This window comes from Gopherus evgoodei, chromosome 2 (assembly GCF_007399415.2).
Source record: "Gopherus evgoodei ecotype Sinaloan lineage chromosome 2, rGopEvg1_v1.p, whole genome shotgun sequence".
In the NCBI taxonomy this organism is placed as follows: Eukaryota; Metazoa; Chordata; order Testudines; family Testudinidae; genus Gopherus; species Gopherus evgoodei.
The window spans coordinates 173,733,274-173,756,143 of NC_044323.1; the positions used below are offsets into that span (position 1 = coordinate 173,733,274).

Sequence of the window (22,870 nt, forward strand, 5' to 3'; positions counted from 1 at the left end):
CAGGGGTGCTGGAACAAAGGTGGGGGAAGGTGCGGCAGCACCCCCTGGGTTGAAGCGGTTTCCATCATATAGAAGGTTTACAGTTGGTTCAATGGCTCTCAGCACCCCCACTATGCAAATTGTTCCAACTCCCCTGGAACCTACACCAGCTTTAGGCTCACAAATTGCAAGAAATGAAGTGAAAAGCAGTGGCACCACACACAGGATCAGAGCCAAGATTTCTTACCTGTTTCTGGACTCACATATGATTTGTCTACTTGATTATTAAAAACAGGGGCCAACTCACCATGCAATCATTTAAATCCTACACCAGAGTGTTTTTCAGATATTCAGATGTTTAGCCTATGGGGCACATCAAGGAATTGCTATTTTAAGATACTATGTTACTTCCTTCTTGAATGTCACTTCAGAGAACCTAAGCCTTCGGTTTTCTGTATTTGCACACTTGGGGCCAATTTCTACTCTCGCTTACACATATGCAATCCCAGGAAAGTCTGTGGAGCTGCACATGTGTAAATGATCTATTCATCCCTTTGTAATTTAAAGGTATTTTAACCTTCAGTCTGAACCCCTTTAAAATCTAAATCTCTTTTAGCTTGTTACTATGCTGCCTGATAATTCTACAACAGCCAGCATATAAAAAAAGGGTATTTAAACTACTTTTTTCCTGGATCCAATTTATCTAAATGTCACTGACCACGACATCATCTAAAATTAAACAAACAACCTCTTTTAAAAGTTAGTCCTTAATAAATATGAAATGGAAATCTACCATAAACTTAATACAAAGATGATAAGATAGTTAATTCTTCTGAAAATACCACAGTGATCACAAATCCCACACCAAGCCCAACTAAAATCGACACAAATGGCATAAAATTGTTTCTGAGAAAGGACAAATCAATTTTTATTTTTATTTTTTAAAAGGTTATTCTTATTAAAAAGGAACCACATATTTATGGTATGTCTAGGGTCTAGAAGGAGACAATGATCTACAGCCCCATGACTGAAAGCTTTACTTTTTCCTCAAAGCTCTCTGATCAGAATGGTGTTTCCCCACCTCCACTTTGCTGACAAATGCTGATGTAAACAGCATACGTACAAAGCATGGGGGTTTTCATGTGAATCCTGTGTTTTTTCCACAAAACCTTTTACGCTGTACTTTGCTTAAAATATATCTTCTCATTTCTGGTTAACCTACATCCCCACAACTGTTAATGAGCTTTTAACAGTAGACTGAACCGCTTCACAAAGTGAGACAAAGCCAATTTTTAAAGAAAGCAAATCGTTTGTGGGATTTGGACATGAAGCTCTTACAAAAGCTCACAGACAGTTGTAGCAATGTTGATATCAGAATGAGATTACCATATTGACAAATTACAATGGACTCCATTTAAAACACGGATCAATCTTTGTCATCAGTCTTGCTAGGAGTAAAACATTTGAGATAGAATACCACTGAAATCCTACCAGGAAGGAAGTAGACTTCAGAAGCTATAAACAGAATTTAACAGAAGTAGGAAGTAATTCAAATGCTCTCACATTAGTGACAGGGTAAAAACATTTAATCAAAGAGAATGTTTAGGGGGGTTTTCCCCACTTTATTTATCCATTAGTTATTTGGAACAATAGCATGTTGTCACATAAGTCAAATACAGTCTTTAAAAATCAATTTACAATGCAATTCATGGTACCATTCTAGATATTCATTGCTCTTTCAATAATAGATGTTTCTGGCTTTTTGATTGTGTAAAATACATTTTCACCTGGAGGCTTTCCTACACTATAAATAGGGTACTCATAATTAGGTCAGAATTTACAGACAGTCCTACTAGATATCACATGCAACTTCTTATTGGATGCTGCTTTTTCTTTTTATCCCTTCTTCTTCAACAGCTGCTAACTTTACACTGTACTTCTGAGGGGAGTATAATTAAAAGCTCCATCCAAAGCCAAGCTCAATGTACCTCTGACTTTGGATGGTAGAAGATGCAACACAAAGAGATGGCTAGTTTCCCCTCCCTGAAAGGCTTAGTAGATCTTTTGCACAGTTTGCAGACTCTCCTCTTACTTTGGGTTACTGAGTACAATGGCACATGCTGTTGCTACTCTACTAGGACAGTTCCTATTGTTTAATTTGATCATCTCCCTTTGGTCCTATCCCAACTCCTCTTCTCTCTCACACACACACACACACACACCCCAGTACCTCAAGCTTTAGGCCCCAGTTCAGCAAAGCACTAGAATTCGGCATGCACGCACATGCTTTGCTGAGTAGGAACGGACTTAAGCACATGCTCAAAGTAAGAGCTTACGTGCTTAGCTGAATCAGGGCAGTACCATTAACAGCAATACTAGTTGTATGCAATGAACCTGTGAAATGCTGGCCATCATTACCAAGGGGTTGGTAAAATCAGTGTAAGTTTAGAAAGTTCTTCTCTCCAGGGCTATAATGGGTAAAACCTGGAACACATTTTGAGAAGCTGCGTCATTCTATACTTGCAATTCCCTGCTTTCCTGGAAGGTACCACATTCCAAAACAACAAGTAGTTCAAATCAATTGGCTTTTAGACTTACATGACACTAACCTATCCTAAAATATCTACCAGCAAAAAATACATGTAATTTATAAATGAATCTACAAACTTTCAGTGTTTCTGTAGCCTTTATTCTAAAACATAGAAGCTTATGAAGCTGTGATCTTTATACTCTTGATGGAAGAATGTGAAACTCCCCATTCCAGAAGGATTAAAACTGATCACTTAACAGTCTGTGCCATTCTTTGCTCCCATAAGGCATCATCTGGTTCTCACTGAAGATCAGTGGGCCTTTCACTATTGATTTCCATGGGAGCGGGGTCAAGGGCCAACATAACTAACTTACAACCTCTTGTGTTTTTCCTAAGGAATTTAGTAATATCATCCTGAAAATAGCATATTCCAAGTCAAACTTGATGAATTGGACAAATAGTTCAATATCTTTCCAATGTGCAGGGACACTGAAAACAGATACCACTAGGCCTCGATTTTAAGAATCAGGATTTCACATAAGCCATTGAAGACACCAAGGTCCAAATTCTGAAGTCAATGGGAGCTCCAGGCATCCAATAGCAGAATGTGGCCCTCAATTATTTTTATTCCCTACAATGTCTACAGTTCAGCAAAGGAAAAAAATACATATCTTTCGATGCTTTGCTAAGGGAACTAACACTGAATGTTTTCATATTTCAGACTTCCTTTCTTGTGGTCTGTTCCTGCAACCTTTACATAAACAAACCTCCCACTGACTTAACTGGGCCTCTTGCTTGAGATGGCAATGCAGGATTAGGCTCTTAAGAACTAACCCCACCCCAGAAAACAACACATCTAATCTACCAAACTGAACTGGTGAAGTCCAGGACTTGATTCTGAGACATGTGGTGAGACACTCAGCAAGTGAAGCAATGACTATTAGGAAAAGTTAAACCCAAATCCATTACGGTATATCAGTTCATTTCGGCAGTCCTGCACACAAAAGTCCCGTTGATTTCAAGTGAAGTGCTGCATGGTTCACTGGACTAAAATATACATAGAAGTGTGCAAATTAAAAAGGTTTGGAGGCTGACTAATGCAGAGATTTGAATGTCTATGAGCTTGAGTATTCCCCTTAGAACACATAAGTCAGGAAAGATATTTCAAGTAAGGAAGAACATTAAAACATAATGAACTGATAAACTGGCCTTACGGGAGGGGAGAAAAGAGGGGATATTATATCCCAAAATAGTATGCATCTTTAAGATGTATAAATTAAAGTTCCCTAGAATGTGAGTCTGCTGTCAGACCATATACAATTTTGTTCTAGCTAGAAATTCATGCAAAGTGTATTTCTAACCATGGAGAGGATCTTTCTGGCATGAGAAATATAAATTCACAGATTTTTAAGGCCAGAACAGACCATTATGATCATCTAGTCTGACCTCCTGCATAACAGACTGTAGAATTTCAGTTATATATACACACACACCAGTATTGACAAATCTCTCTCTCTCTTTGCCATACAAAGGCGTCCCAAGTTTATTTGCATATGCAAGCAAATAATCAACACCCCAGCATTAAAAGTTGTAAATCTCCTGAAGTTATACTTTTTTTTGTTTTTTAACTTTTTAAAACAAAAGTTAGGATAGATATTCCCAGCTCTACTAATACTATGGGCCAAAGTCTGCTCTTCTTTGGACACCTGGCTCCCACTGACTTCTGCACACAAAGAAGGGAGCTGTAGCTGCACAGACAAGAGCAGAATTTGACCTTGTGTAAGTCAACGACTCTTTTTGTGAATATTTACCAAATCTGTACAAATGTACCTTGGAAATCTATTTCATGTTACATATATATGCCAATGAGCATGACCACCAAACAAGAATCATATATGACAGAATAAGTATAAAAGATTGCAGTTATTTTCTCAAAAACCTGTTTTATTCTAGGGTCTAGAATTCAAGTCAATGGTCCCACCTGCAACACAGACAGCAAAAACTCCCAGATCTAGAGATTGTTAGAGAGAAGCATCAGTTGCCTGCTGACTCTGCAATGTTAAATGACCACCCTTCACAATGTACTACCCCAAATATACCATCTAGAGAACTCTTCTAAGTGTTGTTATGAGTATCAATCCACTAACAGCGGTGATAACGACAAAATGCACTTTGAAGAGAAATGTCAGGCATTAAAAATATATATCTCATTAGGACTGGATTTTTTTTAAAAATACACACTGAAACTTTCATAGAAGAATATAGGCATAAAAAGTTTACCACGCTTAACAATCTAAATTCTTAACCACTTACATATGTAGCTATTCACAACATAACATTTATGAATGCCTAGGCCACTTGTGTGCCATCTTTGCCACAGTAGCTACAGTTTCATGTTGGGAATACTGCAAATATATTTCCCTGCCCTGAGATTTGTAATCACAAATAAATAGCTCTGCAAATATCATAACACTGTAAACTCTGAATTTAAGTCTTCAGCAAGAAGTCATCCTCAAACCATGGAGAATGTTTAAACAATGTAAACATATCAAACATTTTGTCAGTTTTCACAGTGATCCCCAGCAACCGCAGAATCTATGTTAAATGTACCATCCAAATGTTGAAGCCTCATCGTTTCTATTGTACAATACTGTTGTTCATTTTCCAGTCTCTGGGACTATGTTTTCCTGAATAAATCCAGCTGTGATTTGTATCCCCAAAATGTGATCCAGCTCTTTTCTTCCAATATGCATCATCTTTACAAAGCCTTAAACACACCCCTTCTGAGGAGATTATTCTTGAATGGAGGAATGACGAATAGATCTGTGGTAATCCTCTGGACTAGTGACATGTTCTGGTAAATCATAGCCTCTCAGAAAATGTCCACTGTTTTGCTGAGCAAAGTAATAAAGCTGCCTTGCAAACATTGGCTCAACCTTAACAACAGATAAAAATATTATTGAAGTGCGATAGCATGTGCCATATCGTTCGTATTAGCTATTTACTCATCAGTAAAAAGATGTTAAAAACAAGGCAAAATAAAACAGTTCCACATACCAAAATTGAAAGAAAATGCACTCTGTTCTCATTGAGCTCTGCCTTTACTTCAACTCCAGATTTTTAGAGCTAGCTGCAGTTTTTGCCAACAAATATCCGTTGCGTAAAGCATGCATTTGCAAGTGTACCTTGTCAGCTAGTCCACATGTGCATGTGATGCCTGATTTGTGTGTGCACATATTTCCATGGTTAAATTAGGCACGGCCAAATGCAGGCCCAGTTTCACATGCTTAACTTTAAAAATCTGTCCTTCATTCTGAGTCCAAGTCAAACGTTTCTAAATTTAAATATTATTGTATGTCCATTCATCCCTAATGTTATCTGTTCAGCACTGCACTGGTTTAATATGGCCAAGCTTTTGGGCAATGTTTGAGAGGCTCTACTCATTTCTGTTGTCTCACTAGCCCCAAGGGTCCCCAGCTTTGCACAGTGCCTTAGTTAAATACTTAACTTTCACACCTAGGATATAAAAACTTGAGACTTATAAATGGGGAACAAATATGTTCTGAGAAAAGATCCAAGATCCTCTAAACATTTAGACATATCCCTGCACAGACATCATTTTATGGAGGAAAGGTGTGTGGGTGGCAGGGAGAAGAACATGTCCTCCCTAGCTTTCAGCTGACATTGGCAATGGAGGAAGGGACAGGAGTTTGAGGCGGATGCTGCTGCAGCAATTCAGCAATCTCTCTCCACTTCCCTGTATCAGCTGTTGGACTAGTCAGCTGGACAGGAGGGAGGCAGCTACAGGTGTAGCCGCATGCTGCTAGGCGCTGTTCAGGGCTTCTGCTGGGCAGCCATGCAACTGAGTGCGCTATGGAGCCTGCTCAGTTCCCGCCCTCCCCATCCTCCAAATTCAGAACAGGAGGACCCAAGGCAGAGGCTGAGCCAATTCCAGAGAAGAGATTGAGCTGCCAGCCAGCATAATGAGGTTCAGGAATAAGGCAGAACGCTGGAGGAGACAACAAACTCACTGAGAGGTATGGCGGGGGGCAGTGGGCACATGCTCAGAGGAGAGTCTTTGTGGACAGGGGAGAGAATATGTTTGAGGAGAGGAGGGCTGTGGAGAAAGGGTACTTTGAAGGGAGACTAGGAATTTGGAAAGCAGATGGGAGGAGAGAGGGAGTGGTTGGGAAGTGGGAGGTGTTATGGATGGTGGAGAGAATTTGTACTGTTGGGGGCCTAAGTAGGGAATGAGGAGGCTTGAGGTCCAATGATATCCCTGATATTTGCTCAAATAATTTCTGGCCCGATACTCCCCAGCAATCTAAAGATTCAGGACTGATATCTGTGTTGGGGAGCATGTGTTAGAGTTAGAGGATCTCTGAACGGGAGAAAAGGCTAACCTGACTGTGGGAACATGCATTCAAACAGAGAATGTCTGGGTAGGACAGCAAACTGAACTTGAAAGCTGTAATCCTCCACCCAGGGGAACCACAGGGCAATGCGTTGCAGGCAGATAGTGGTAAGGAAGTCACATAACTAGTAAAGGGAAGGTAATTATTTTATTACAAAAATCTATAGCCTATCACCTTAGCATCTGGATGACTTACAAAATTAAACACCAATATTCTCCCACTTTGGAGATAATGGCAATAAACTAAACCCTGCCTCTAGCATGGGCAGGGAGACCATGGGTACATTTCCATTGTGGAGCTCGGTTTTTGGAAAGCGGCTGATCCCAGCTTCCACTATTGCTTCCACTGGTGCAGCTGCACTACTGCAGGGAGATGAATATAAAAGTAGGCAGAATAGTCAAGGCCCAGTGTTATGAAGTTTACTGCCAAGAGGTGAAGCAAGAGTAACCTAAGCAGTAAAGCCTGCCTCAGTCTGCTATGGCATTTTGTGGTGCAGGCACCAGAGGCTAGGAGGGGTGAAAGGGGAGAGGGTACCTCTGAGAAAGCTTAGATGCTGCAGCACACTTATGTGGCAATTTTAAAAGAATCCATAATTATGCACCAGCTTTGGCAATCATATTCTGTGAAAGGCCCGGCTTACTGGTGTCACATGGCTGACACTATCCAAGCTGTTCCATTTAGCTAATAGTCATAATCACTCCTCTATAGTGCTTTCATCTGTAGATCACAAAGCACTTTACAAAGAAGGTCGGTCTTCCTATCCCTATTTTTAAAATGTGGAAACTGAGGCACAGGGCAGGACATGACTTGCCAGCGGGCTAACGGCAGAGCAGGGAAGTGAACCCAGGTCTCCCAACCCAGTGCCCTATCCACTAGGATATACTGCCTCCCTCACAGCTTACTGATGAGCAGCAGAGAGGACTGCCTGGCAGATTCACATACCCTTCATTTTAAACTAAGAAATTAAATAAATCATACTTACGTGGGCTGTAATTAGCTTCCTCTGTCTTTGTGGGTCTGGAAATTCCTCTCCAAAACACAGAGCAACCTGGAATCTAGGCAATGGACGTCCATGGTGGGCAAAAGCTTGCAGCTCTGAAGACAGAAAAGATATGTTCAGAAAATCCTCACCATCAATGGCTGAGTTCCAGAGTTAGCAATGAAGAACCTTGGAGCAGAACAGCAGACTACAGGAGCAATGAAGAGGTTCTGTTGGACAACTGACAAAAGTGATGACAGGGTCTAGCAAAGGGAAAGCGAGTCTGGGAGAAAGGAAAGATACCAGCATAGAAAAGTGATCTTGGAGACTTTGCTACAGATCAGGGAGAGAAAACAAGGGACAAATAGCTGAAAACTTTGTCCCCTCGCAAGAGCTAAGAGACTCCAATTATTCTATTTGTATTGCATTTTGAGTAATTTAATATAAACAGCAATTGGGATTTCCTTAGATTCATATTTGGTTTTGGCTTAACAGGAGAAACTTCTGAGACATTCTTCATGACTTTTGAACTTTTGCCGTTTACGTTTCTCCTATCCACGCATACATTTCAGTAAGTCACACTGCACGCCTTCTTTCAAAAACAATGGTGCTGAGATGCTGCAGGAGGGCCTGTCACCCTCAAAAGTAGAACTGAGAGCAGTTTAAGTAACAAAAGTGTTTACACTTTGACTTCAAACTACCCTGCTGTGCCCACTACTTGAGATGACTGAACATCAGAAAATGGACTGTTCATTGGAAAGTAGATGGTGAATCTCAGGACTAGCTTGCAGTGCAGTTGGTACACCTTTGTAAGGGTTTGATCTTGCTCCCACTTAAGACAATGGCTTCAGTGGGAGCAGGAGGAAGCCCAAACAGAACCATGTCAGTGTCTGTACACTGTCCACAACCCTCCCCCAACCCCAGGTCATGAATCCACAGGAAGGTAATTGGGTCAGATCACATATTTTCAGAATGGTTTGCCTTTCGCTTCTACTACAGGAGCCAGGGTCCCAGAGATCTCATGTCAGCCCTTTCTAAGGGTCTGTTTACATTGCAATCAGCGCAGGTAGACATAGTTGCGCTAGCAGAGCTAAAAATAGCAGTCTGAATGAGGCTGTGTGGGCTAGCAATGTACACAGGTCCCCGGGGTCCACACTGGAGCCCACGCTACCACATCAATGTTGTTATTTTTAGCCATTTTAGCACAGGGAAAGCCAGCGTGGGTCTGACTCCACAAGCTGCAATCACATCTCAGATTGCAGTGTGGACAGACCCCTTGAAAAGGGCCAGGCTCAAATACAGCGACAGCTGTGACTTTTCATTGCCCCCCTCATCCTTTTTTCCCCTCTCTGCTGCTGTCACTTGTTGGTCATGTCTATTTTTATACTGCAAACTCTGTAGAGAAGGCACTTCGGGTGAAATCCTGGCCACACTGAAGTCAATGGGAGTCTTGCCATTGTCTTCAATAGGGCCAGGATTCCATCCCTTCTATTGCTCTGTAAAGCACAACATAACATCATCAAAAATGTTAGTTTATAATACAATACAATGGAAATCTCAAAAGGTTGCAAAGTACAAATTTGGTTATAGTCATCAAGTCTAATAAACAGTAACAACAACAATACCATACAGCTCTTATACAGCACATTTAATCAATAGAGTTCCAAGCGCTTTACCAAGGACATCAGTATCATTATCCCCATTCCACAGATGTGGATACTGAGGCACAGAGAGGGGAAGTAACTTGTGCAAGGTCACTCAGCAGGACAGTGGCAGAGTCAGGAATAGAACCCAGGTCTCCTGAATTCCAGTCCAGTGCTCTAGTCACTAGGCAATACTGCCTCTCAAATATATACATATTTATATTATTAGACAAATTATTCCCTGTATGGGGGAGATGTTTACAAGAGGGCTCCACTTGGGTTAAAATACATTGCTCTTTGGGGCAAGGACTGTTTCTTACTCTGTGTAAATGTAGTGCCCAGCACAACGGGGTTCTAGTCTCAGTTGAGACCTCTAGGTTCTACTGAATAAATTATAATGATTTATGATAAATTAATAATTAATGCAAAGAAAACTGTACTCTATTTGTAACAAAAAAAGTAGGTAATGTTCTCTCTCTATTTCCAACAAGCCCTAAAAACACTCACAACCTGCTAGGAGCAGAGGGGGAGACTTTCAGTTCTTCGGTATGATCATCCAACACTGCATTCACTTAGGTGTCCCAGGAGAGGGCACGGAGCAGTCTGGATTCAGTGCAACTCCTGATTAATTAGTCCCAGTGTTACTACTTAAGAAAGAACGCCATTCCTACCCCTCTTCTGTCACAGAATTTTACTCAGGCCTTGTCTACACTACGGGAGGAGATCGATCTAAGTTATGCAACTTCAGCTATGTGAATAATTTAGCTGAAGTCGACATACTTAGATCTACTTACCATGGGGTCCCCATGGACCGTTTCCCCATCAATCCCCCTTGCGCTTCTCGTTCAGGTAGAGTACAGGAGTCGACGGGAGAGCAATCTGTGGCAGATTTAGCAGGTCTTCACTAGACCCACTAAATCAACCACCGATGCATCACGCATCAATTCCCCAGTAAGTGTAGACAAGCTCTCAGCCTCAGTGATTCTCCAAGTATTGCAGCATAATAGCCCAGGGAAGAGATGGGATAGAGAAGGGAGTTGGCCCATGAAGGGTTTCAGTAGTAAGAATGATCTTCAATATGAAAGAGTCAGAGAATCCCAGCTATTCCAGACACATGAAAACATGTAATTGAAGTCCTCTCACTGCTCTGAGCATGTCACTTTACTCTTCAACCAGCTCCACTGACTCCCTCTCATCTCCTGGGTCAAATTCAGACTTCAACTGCCAGGTTTTCACACACCTCTCCAAATCAGGTCTCATTTCCTTCTATTCTAGCTCCAACTGCCTACTCTCAACCCATGCCAGCCTCCTTAACACTCCTTCATACCGTTCTCCTATTCCAGTCTTTGAGCCTTCTCCATATTCTCTCCCTCTCCTGGTTTGCTAAAGTCATCACTCAGATCTCTCCATAAGTAACCCAGACATTAGAATCTGGTCAACTCTGTACTATATGTCAGAATCACAAAGCCCAGTCTTTCAGTGAGTCCCATATGGACATATCCCTGCACCAAGATGCAGCCATATCAATTAAAGGCCACAGCCCTAGTTCTGCATCTTCCTTCTGTGAATTCTTTGGGACATGCATCTCTTAGCAGAACTCCTGAGTGTTTCCATTCCCTAAGAGTCTGATTTTCTGACTGTCCACACCCAAATGTGCACTTAAGAGCTCACTAACCAAAATTAATGTGTAGCTATGGTATGTGCATGGCAAAATAGTCACTTAAGAAGTTACCTGGTTAGCTGCACGTTACACCCCAATTTGCACATACTATTGTGATAACTACACACAAATTAAGCATGCAATTGTGCATGTGTTTGCACATTTATTTTCACACACATAGCTTAGAAAACTGTGCTTAAGTTAACCTTTGGGAATAGGCTTCTAAAAAAATACTGCCACATATCCTGTGAATGGTTTGGAAGAGCCAGATTAAATTTAAAGTGGCATCTGAAAAAGGAAAAGGGACTTCCAAGCACATGATTGCAGGCATAACGATACATCTTACAATTAGCATACAATAGAAGTTGTAACCCCATAAATTCAGCTCAAATTCCCCTTTTTAACTGTCAATTTTCATATCCTCTTCAGATGCGTGTTTAAATGCATATGATGCTTGATAATTCTGCTAGGATGACACATCAAAGCCTGGAAAATGAAGTATTTTAAAGGCAGTGGCTCATTTGAGGTATTTTTTTAAAGCATTGCATTATTTTTCTACGAAACTGTAACTTATACAAATATATCTGAAAGGCAGTAAGGTGTCCTGCACAGAGGGGAGACCATGCCACTCTAAAACTTAAGATCTCAACTGTAGCTCTGCCACAAGCCCTAGTAAGGGGCAGCATATAATTGTGCTGCCCTGTTTCTCCCCTTACTCCAGGGGAAAAGAAATAACCTGTGTCCACCCCTTTCCCTGGAGCAGGTTGCTCATCTCTCTGTGTTAGCTCAGACGTGCTGGTCAGCATCTTGGAAACTGGAGCCAAGACTACATCCACTCCCTTCCCAGAGCATGAGTATCCCTGGGAGGCTGTTTTCCCCTCCATTCTGCTACCCACAATACAAATAACCAGCATAGGGGGTTGAGGGCATACCTTCAAACATCTGACTCACTTTTGCAGGTGTGTTGGGCAAGTTACCTTCTAGCCCTATGCCATTAGTTTATAGGATGATTGTTGAAAGTCAGAGTTTATAAATTTACCCCACAAATATTTTCCAGTGTATTTGTTTAAATACAGACATACACACACACACCAAAACACAGATTTAAAAAAATATCTGATGGGAGTCATACTTGCTGATGTTTAAATACTCTGGGTCAGATTTCAGACATGTGCCGGCATAAGTCTGGAGTAAATCAACTGAAGGTAATGGAATTACTCAAGATTTACACCACTGGATCCAAAATCAGAATGTGGTCCCATCTACTAGCCAGTCATAAAAAGGACTATTTTGTTGGGCTCCTCCCACTCGGTATAAAGTGACACAGGCCTTACCTTGTACTCAATTGAGTATGAGTAGTTCCCATTATTTTCAATGGGAGCCACATAAGGGTATCAAAAGCAGAACTAACCATGGAAATATATAAATAAAACACTATTCCTAGGATGTGCTCTTCTAACACCTACATATAGGGCCACATCGAGAGTGAAGCTGAGCACCTGTGTCTCCCAACCACTTTGGTGGGAGTAATTTAGTGCAAAGAGCCCTTTAATAGTGCCCATCTGGAACCACAATGACAGTGATTTGGTGGCATTTATATAGACAACATGCAATCTAAATTGAGAATTACCTGCTAAAAATTGCTGAGTATCAAAAAGTTTGCAGGTCTGCTCCCTTTCCAGTTTATTTGGCCTGTCACTGCATAATGCCAGAGGTCCATCCCAGTAGATCCTGCTTTGACAAAGTCTCTTAGCATAAAGCCCATCAGGTGCCATCCAGAGTATTACTCCTCGTTCCAAGTGGCTCAGTAATTTTTCTATGTTTTTCCTCTGGCCATTATCTTCTGGATAGGGGAAGATAACTTGATCCAAGCTGCTGACCTCATAATTTTGGGCATGAGATATTCTACAGCCTTCAGGACTTGAAGTCGTCATCTCTTTCACCAGTATTTCGCGGTAATATAGACAGATGTGTAGTCGACAGTCTATAAGTATATTTCAGAAAAAAAATTACTGCTGTTCAATATTGTGAGTATTTTGCATTATATCACAGTACTATTAAGGCCAATGGGCCAGATCTTGCAAGGTACTATGCACCTATCATTTCTAATACTCAGCATCTCTCAGAATTTAGCCCTGATTTAGGGAAAAACATAGATTGAATTGAAATAATGAACTATGGAAGCACAAACTCCAACACCAGCTTCTACCCCTGGGGAGAGAACTGAATAGCCTGTGATGCAGATAGTGGAAAATATGCTAGATATTAAGGCCTGGCAAGCTGCATATTTTCATTAGTGGGGAAAAACGTGTTTGTACTTCACAGGTTTAATTGGAATTAAAGCTCAGTCTCAGTATGTTCTCCTAGATACATCAGAAAATAGCTGTGTTTCTCCCAAGATGTTGTATAATAACCCTGTTAAGCAACTACTCACAAGACTTGCAAAAATGCAATCAGTTGCCCAGTAGAAGTGGTCTTTGGCTGAAATGCAGACAAAATTATATTTGAAATGTTAGGCAGAGTTTTAAAGTGGTCACTCGACACAGGAGAGTGATTGTTAAGGGCTCGATCCTGGTGCAGGGCTGTGCAAATAGACCCATTTGGGACAGCAGCCCTGCTCAGGAAGGGCACTTAGGTGTGTGCTTAACTCTGTCATTTGCCAGACAAGTCTTTCCCCTTAGTTGCATTATCAATTTCTCCATATAATTTTCATTGTTAGTTTAAAAACCAAACTAGCTTCTACATTTCCACATAAGGAATAAAATAAATAAATAAATAAAACCCTTAAGTCTGAACGACTGCAAAGCTGGCTGAACAGGTTTCTTTTCAGAGAGTGAAAGTGCCATCACCAAAGTACTGAGAGGTTTTATTTTATCAAGGATAAATAAATGCTGCAAATCCTGATGCAGTCAACAGAGATGACAGAAAAGTATCCATAGGACAAAATGTTGAACAAAGGAATAGTATTTTCAGAAAGGATACGGTCCAGGTAAACAAAAAACAACAACAACAAAAAAAACCTCTAGGCCTCTGAATCCAAAAGCAATGTGGCTTTGTGGTGAGCTAAAGAAAAATCTGCTTCCCCCATCAGCAGTTGTCCTATCTGATGCTTCACTGAGGAGCAACCAAGAATTTGCTTGAAATTTGCTTGAAAGAGCAAAGTACTTAAGCGTGTATAACTTTCAGCACATGAATGATCCCATTGATCTTAATCTGAGTTACAGATTTCAGTGAAGATAACTCAAGTTCTTAAAGTTCCACATGTTTAAAAATCTTGCTGAACTGAGGCCTAAGTGTACATGCACAGAACTCACTTGGAAAGGAAATGTCACTTTCACTCACAAAAGAAGTCCCTATAAACAGTGAGCAAACATTTACTTGGAAAGTTATAACGAGAGCCTCCTGGATGGTTCACCATGAAAACCTGGTGTTATAGACTTACCTGATAGTGCAAGAGCTTCACCAGACCTTATGCTTGGCTCTATTGGGATCCCAGGAGTCTGTGACTCAGATGGTGCACAAGCATAAAAGGTTCCAGTCACCTGACAACCTGTTTTCACAAAAAAAAGTCAAATGATATCTAGCTATCTAAAACCCAACAACAAATTTAGAGTTCCCAGCTATGCACATGACAGTTTCCGAGCTCCAGAACCTTCCCCTCGACCAAAACATTTTATCCACTCAAAATGTTACCTAGATTTTTTTTATTTGGATCTTTTAAATGCTGTTCTTTTACCTAACCATACCAGTGCATATTATTCTCCCATAGAAATAATCTGCATTTTAACTAGATAATGGTGATCTTGGAAGCTGATGAAAAATAATCCGTTCATTCTCACAGGTCTTAAGGAGTTTTATCAAAGACAACTCAAATATTCAAAGTCATTATGTCTTTAATTGTGTTAAAGAAAAAAGGTAATTGTAGGGAAAAGAGATTCTCCTGCAGCAGAGTATTAGAGTTTTAATACTACAGCCAACATTAGTCCTTTCCCAAGCTATCCCTTCCTGTGAGTGAGATAATACTGAGGCAAACTAAAATGCAATAACATCTGTCCAAAGTCCTTTGAAGTCAACAGAAATCTTAGCATTGACTTCAAAGGGCTTTATATCATAAACACAATATCTATGACACAGGTAAGAGACACTACTCTTTCCCATACACAGATCTGACTCTTCTCAAAGCTACTTCACTTTTTAATCTATGCCAAGGGTATCTGTGAGTGACTGTTGACAAACAAGACAATCCAGTGAGTAAGCCACTATTGCCCAATTCTCTGATACAAGCTTAATGCAGCACTTGGACCTTGAGACAGGAAAACACTTGAGAATTTGTTTACATACATGCCTATACAAAAAACACTTAAGCATGTGCTTAATTTTAATCATATGCTCACATCCCATTAACCCATTATGCATGGATTTAAATGCTTTGCTGCATTGGGGATTTATTCGTTTTCTTTTAAGCCACAGAGATAGAAGACCCTGCATTTCTTGTGTCTTCAGAATGCCCACTGACCTCAAGAAACACAGGATCAAGCCCTAAAAGACCCATGAAGATACAAATGGTGGGGAAATAATGCTTTGGAGCACTGACTTTTTAAAGAACTGCCATAATGATAAGCATAAGACTGGGAGTTGAGGGAATGAAATTGAAACCAGGAAAAGCAATATTCTTACTAAAGCATGACATAATGTTCATGGTTACTAACAAAAAACAAAGCAAAAATATCAGTGATTTTTTTAAATATGTATATGCTAAGATTCTATCAGGTAATCAACAGAAAAAGGGGAAGAGAGAAATTTTCCAAAGAAAAATTAGTTATGGTCTTCTTTCTAGTATTAGAAAATGCCATGTTTCTTTTATTCTCTATCTTAGCATTTTCTAGAGCAGTCTTTACCATGATATCCAAGAGTTTATGACACTTTTCATTTCCAAATTAGTATTTCTATTCAGCATAAGTTCAATAGAGCATAAGGACCAAAACCTACATTCACTACCCCGTTGAAGTAACTGTTGCATGGGGTGTAAATCAGAGCAGAATTTTATAAAATTTCAACTAAATAGCTCACTTGTCTAAATGTAGAGTGTTCAGTTGTCAGCAGACAAGTGTAAACAGAAGTTTATTTCATTGCACTTAAACCATTAAAGGACTGCATTTTGTAGTTCTCATACCCTGTGCACTTTAAATATTCCTTCCTCATCTCATCTTGGACTAAGGATTTCTATTTTTTGCAAGATTATTCTCATATGGCTGTGTGGGGAGCTGTACTTATGAAGCAAATCCATGCGAAATGAGCATATATCCCTTGAGAGTCTGAGCCTGCAGCCATACATGGCACAATGGATGATCATGTGAATAAGCAATAGACTGCAACTCAGGAAATCCGGGCTCAATTTCTAGCTCTTCCACAGACCTCCTGTGTCACCATGGAACAAGTCACTTAATCTCTGTGTACCTCAGCTCCCCACATAAGATAAAGACTTCCCTACTTTGCATGTTTTTCAGGTGCTCAGATTCAGTGTTGCCAACTCTAACGATACTTAGTATGCTATGATTATGTGAGAATCTCAGCTTTTCTTTAAGGGGTGGGGGGAGTAAGTTTCTAACCTACATGATTGTGGAGAAAAACATGAAAAATGTGAACCATAGAGACTCAAAAATCAGAAAGCAAATAAAAAATTATCTATACATAGTCATTTATAAATCATTGGGCAGGCTGACTCAATTTTTGAATGCTTGGGGTTGGCAATATGAGATGCTATGATGATGACTAAGCCTCCTAGGCACTACAGTAAAACAAATAAAATAAAATAAAACAAGTGTCAATATAGATGATAGTCAGAGGTGCTTATCACCTGCTGCTGTCACTGAAGGATGCTCAGAACTTCTGAAAATCAATCCTTCAATACTTATGCCACCGAAGCCATGAATAACAAATATGAAATCTGTGGTCCTTCTATGGTGGTCACATATTGTCTCTTTAGATTAGCAAGCAATTGACCTCCAGGGAGATGTTCTTACCATTTTCACAAGCAGGACCTTGCCAATGGTGACTGCGAGCTGCAAAAGGAACACTTGGGCATTGGTAGGAGATGTCAGGATGTGGCTGCTCAGGGGCAAAATCTCTCCAGTTACGTTCATGAGGTACCATGTAGTTTGACACCTGTTCAGTTTAATGAGACATTGTTTTATTTAGCTGTAATCAGAACTGATGCTACCTTTCACATAATCTCCCATATTATGGGGGAGGGATAGCTCAGTGGTTTGAGCATTGGCCAGCTAAACCCAGGGCTGAGAGTCCAATCCTTGAGGGGGCCATTTGGGGATTGGTCCTGCTTTGAGAAGGGGGTTGGACTAGATGATCTCCTGAGGTCCCTTCCAACCCTAATAATAATCTATGTTTCTAGATTATAAAGTTTCCTTAGTTCTGCATGAGTCCTTTTGCTATTTGTTCTCCCATATCTCTTGTAGATCAAAGTATCACACACACCACCTGGATGATATTTTGCCAAACAGAGGAGGCTTTCAAATGAGCTGAATGTCACCATTAGTGTAAACTATAAACATGACAAAATTATAATAGGCAACTGGAGCACTGTTGCAAAACATTACTGCAGAATATCTATGTTTCATCATATGTTCAATTTCTGGCACCAGAAATACTAGGGCAATATATCCATTTTTACCAAAAAAAATCTAACAAAACAGAGCTGTAATTCACATTTTAAAAAATCCCAGCTGGATCAGCTGCCCTGTGGTTTCACATGATGAAATCATTGCTTATAGATTTCTCAGTTTCTTATAAAAAAGTATTTTTTCCAAGCAGAACTAAATGGTGGTAGACTAGAATAGAAAGGCTTGTACTATAATATGGTCCTGCAAAAATTAGCTCAATAGGCACCCAACAAACAAGCCAAAAAATAACACGACTGATACTGTACCTGAGCCTGTAGTGAAGTGTAAGGAGAAGTCATTGTGTACGGATGGTTCATCATTATCTGTTGATCCTCTAGGCTGAGTTGTTTTGCTCCTACATACATGATGAGGATAAAAACATAGTTACCAACTGTATCTTAAAGAAACCTGAAAATGATCTACTGCAAAGGAACTTGTACTAGGGAGCTTCCTTAATAAGCAATCTCCTCTCTTAAGAGACCACTCTACACCATCCCCTAACACACAGGGTTTGATTGTGCTTTATACATACTGACCTGTAGTGGGAGTGATGCAGAGAGACCTTTGGGAGTAATTCTGTCTCCCAGAGCTTCCCAGTGCATAAAGAAAGAGCACCTGCTGCTCACATCCCTTCAAGGGATATTTTCTTTATGTGCCCATCCAGCTCTGATGGCCAGTGCATACAAGGGATGACTGATGGCCCTACCTGCTGTGTGCCCTTTTTGGGGTGTCTTGAGGGTCTGGGCTTCTAGGAAAATAGGGGCACAGGGGAGTGCCAGGACTGTGACCATACTTGACTGCTATGCAGAGGCAAAGAAGGCTAGGGAGGCTAATGCACTCCTCTAACCTTGCTCACCCTTGAAGTAGTCAGGCACAATCTGGCTCATAATTAGTTCAGGCCTGCTCCACCTTTATTTGAAGTCCACTTCCATTAAGCAAACTTATTTTTGCCTGTCTCTTGAGTGGTTGCTTAAGACAGGCATCTTTTTATTTAAAACTGAAATAGAGGCTGTACACCCAAGATGAAGCCCTCCAGTAATTTACATACTGCATGCTTGTACCTCCAACAAACTAATATTTTTTCAAATGCTATGATTCAGACTCCCACCATTCTTTTTCAGGCAATGTAAGTTAAAGGGAAATTTATCCAAAGAAGATGTACTTGAGTACTGCACATCTTATTTATTGTATTGATTGCTACCAAGTCTGGTACGGGTGACTGTATGGTTATATGAGACACCAGTGACTTACATCTCTTCAGTTTTTGCACACTGGAAAATGAGACTTTAAATGTATGTAAAACCTAAGATGGCCTACCTTTTTTAGCTCCTTCTGGCACTATTCTGTACACTTTATACGGATCAGAAATATCCAGCTGGCTTCTCTCAACCAGTTCTTCAAAGTCATTGCTCTTGTTCAAAGCACACCTTAGCCTTGTCTTCCAAGTTGGAGGATCTGGTTTATCAATGCCCTCTCTGAACTTTCCTTTAAAAAGAGCCCAAGCCTGAAAACGTTTCAAATGTTCAAAAAGAAAGAGAAAAAAATCAAGCTATAGGTATACAATCACAAAAGCTGAAATAGCCCTTGAGCAGAGAATTTATTCCCTATTGGTTTATGCTAAAGTATATGCCAGGTGGTTTTTTGGTAAGGTAATAAGAACAGTATTGAAGGCAAGATAAAATAGTAAGAGAAAGAAGAAAAGTGACAGAGTGGGTGCAGAAATAAATGTTCTTTAACCATACAACCGTTTAACATTACAGTTGGAGAAGGAAGGAGCGGGAAGTGTTCCATATGGACGCTGGCAACCCTGTCGTTCAAATAAAACAAAAGCAAAACCGAGAGGGCTGGCTATGGAAAGCAATTAACTGCATTAATTCCGGGAGAAACTGCACTGCCTCGCTCTAGGCAACAGCCAGCAACCAATGCGCTTGAAAAAGACAGACCCACGCCTGCCCTGACCCAGCTCCCGCTGAAGTCAATGGCAAAACTCCCATTGGCTTCAACGGTGCGGGCTGGGGAGCCTCGGTGAGTCCCGGCTGAAGGAGATCGGACCCGGAGAGCAGGAACCCCCAGCGGCTGGCTCGGCTCGGGTTGGTGTTCAGAGGGGAGATAACCCACTACCCCCGCTTCTTGCTAAGGACTCGATCCCTCCTGTCCCCCACCGGCCGGGGGGGTCGGGGCTGCAGGACGGCCAGAGACACGCCCAGAGGGCGAGTGAGTGGCCCTTGGCCGCCCCCTACCTTGAAGAGGGCGGCATCCTCCTCGCGGTTGTAGTCCTGCTTGCCGGCGTGTTTCCAGGGGATGCGGAAGATGCTCTTCTCGTCGTTCTCCCATACCAGGCCCGGGTACTTGCCGCTGTCGATCTGGTCAATCAGCCACTGGCGGAGCTTCCCGTTGCCGCAGCTCACCGAGCTCATCCCGCACTCGCTGCTCTCCAGGTTCATGCCACTCACCCGCTGCTCGCTGCACACGCCCGGGGGGCAAGGGGGGAGAGCGGCGCCCGCTGTTAAACACCACGCGCCGGAGTTCGCGGACCCGCCAGCTGCAGCCTCCGGCGTGGGCTGGGCCGGGCTGCTTAACTTTGTGCCCGGGCTTGAGCCTGGGAGGGGAAGGAGAGAAAGTTCTTCTCCCAGATGCGCAGCAGCCAGGGGGCCCAACAAGAGCCTCTTCCCGGCGGGATGAGGCGGCCAGGCCCTGCCATTCAGAGCTGATGCGCTCCAGGGCACGGGGAGAGACAGCGACAGGCGCTGTATTTATCTCTACCTGCTCCTCCCGCGCCCATGTGTGTGTGTTTATGAAACAGATACTGAGAGTATAGCTGGGCATGTGTTCATGTATACACCTGTGTTCATATGTAAATACTAACCCCCTGGCACTGCTTTGAAAACCTCAACCACAAATAGTCATAAATAGCGCCTATGATCTCTAAGAGTGCGTGTGTATATATGCATACGCGCACGCACACACACACGGTGTATGCATACATATGATGCTAATTCACAAGTCCGCACAAGAAGATATATTTCAAAACCATACCCGGAGGACATAATATATTCTACATGTGTGTAACTATAACATTCACTAGCAATACAAGATTATACCAATCCTTATAGCTAACAGTTGATACAGACTGAGCAGACATTAAGCTATCCCTCATACAAGTAAGCTGCTGTCATTTATCTAAAAGTGTGTAACAATCTGAAGAGACACACATGCAAGATGTCTGTCCACAGACACGTTCTGAACAGATCTAAAATTGGATATAGATTGAAAAGATCCTAAATGAAGGCAATTCTCACGAGTTATGAGTGGACGGGGAAAATGTACGTGTGATGCATTTTCACACACAAAGACGCACACAGACACGCTGTGAAGCTATAAGTGTGTGTGGCGCTTCCTAGCTTTGCAGTTTCCCTTATGACTTCTACTCAGGGGTCAAGTTTTTGGTATTTGCACCCACCCACTAGTGCACCGCTGCTGCCGAGCCAGGGACTTTTCCATCACTACATTGTTCTAGTGAACATCATTTCCACGCAGCTGGTGGGGGTGGGTCTGACCGACCGACCCCGGGACAGAAAGCGGAAAAGGTCATCCTGATCTCATAGCGCTAGAGACTATTTCAGCCGTCGGAGAGATCGCTGGGCAGAGCACGGAGCGGTTCCACCTCCACTTCCCCGTTAGGGACCCAACAGTAAAAGCCTCATAGTAACATCTGCGAAAAGAGAGTGAATTGGGTTCCGTCTGGAGCCCGGAGTTAAGGGACAGGGATCATGACGCCCTCTCTGGCTCCCATTGAAGTCAACCAGGGCCTGCAATGCCAGCAGGCTCTTGGCATAGACCGGGGCTCCCAGTAGCGATGAGGACAGGTGTATTCCAGAGCCGGCATTCCCAGAGTCTGGAAGAGTGGTAGCAAGCCCAGCTGCTTCCTGTTAGATCACTGAGCGAGGCCAGGCGCACGTTTTAACCCAGAGCTGCCCAGATGGCTTGGCTTAGACATTAAAGAAAAATAATTTTAAAAAGAAAATGACGGGGGGGATGTAACTTGATGGAATCCACCCCAAACTTTTATTTTTCTCCCCTTTCCAAAATAATAGTATAGTCAGAAAAATCTGTGTCGTGCAAGACTCGTGGGCTGCTGCTGGAAAGCAGACAAGGAGAATAGGGGCCGAAGATCGAAATGTGTGATCTCCTACCAGCCAGGGACAGGGTTACAGTAATTTAAGGATTGAAAAGTGTATATACACACACACTCACACTTCTCTCTCTCTCTCTCTCCACACATATACACATACACTTTTCTAGAGAGAGAGAGATGAATATGTATATTTGCTTAATTACAAGTGCTGCAGTAATCCTTGTTCTCCTAGAATCACAGAAATTAGAGATGGGGGGTGGGGAGAGAGAGACGGGAAAATGTAGGATCATTCACGCCAGCCAGGCTACTTTTAGAATGTATCATTTAAAAAACAAGAAATTCTGTAACTTTGTTTTCAACAGCACGCCCCCCCCCAGTCCGACCTGCTGCAACTGAATTCATTTTATGCAACATTCTGACTAAATGCCCATGGTCAACTGTAATGCTAGCTTAATGCACCCTCTGTCTGAGTGACAGCTCTTCTAAATTATGTCCATCTCTAACTTCTGTTATCCCAAACAGGAATCGCTCTGGGGCTAAAGGGGTGAGAGCATATGGCTCGAAGAGTTCCTTCTTGAGAAAGCTATTGTGTAAAGCAAAACGAGGGAGAGAATTTGGCAGATAATGCTCATTCAATATGCTACCCTCCTAGAACAGGATCAAACCACGACCTGCTTAAATAACCAAAGGCATGCCCATTGCCCCCCACCGCCCAATTATTATTATTTTGTTTTACGATCAGCATTGTAGATGATCGGTCTCTTACCTCTTTCACCCAGCCGCTCAGTGCAGGAGGCAGCCTGTTTTCTCAAATGGTTAAAAAAGATATGAAACAACCAAACTGAGCGAAAG

General features: G+C 41.8%; 1 protein-coding gene across 1 annotated transcript; it reads right to left on the bottom strand.

Annotated features, from left to right (window-relative positions):
• Positions 1-1,547: 1,547 nt before the first annotated feature.
• IRF4 (interferon regulatory factor 4) lies at positions 1,548-22,870 on the bottom strand. Its single transcript, XM_030552303.1, has 9 exons — positions 22,785-22,870; positions 20,124-20,346; positions 19,201-19,387; positions 18,150-18,238; positions 17,230-17,371; positions 14,649-14,756; positions 12,837-13,190; positions 7,907-8,019; positions 1,548-5,445 (listed from the first exon to the last, which is right to left on the bottom strand). The coding sequence occupies exons 2-9, from the start codon at positions 20,325-20,327 to the stop codon at positions 5,302-5,304; spliced, it is 1,341 nt and encodes a 446-aa protein (XP_030408163.1). The 5' UTR covers positions 20,328-20,346; positions 22,785-22,870; the 3' UTR covers positions 1,548-5,301.

What these genes read in the sequence shown, in the direction of transcription:
- IRF4 (XM_030552303.1), bottom strand. Translation starts at nt 20,327, where the DNA reads ATGAACCTGGAGAGCAGCGAGTGCGGGATGAGCTCGGTGAGCTGCGGC. An exon ending in AGGATGCCGCCCTCTTCAAG is followed by an intron (nt 19,388 to 20,123) that starts GTAGGGGGCGGC and finishes AAACGTTTTCAG; the next exon opens with GCTTGGGCTCTTTTTAAAGG. An exon ending in TGAAGCTCTTGCACTATCAG is followed by an intron (nt 13,191 to 14,648) that starts GTAAGTCTATAA and finishes ATATACTTATAG; the next exon opens with ACTGTCGACTACACATCTGT.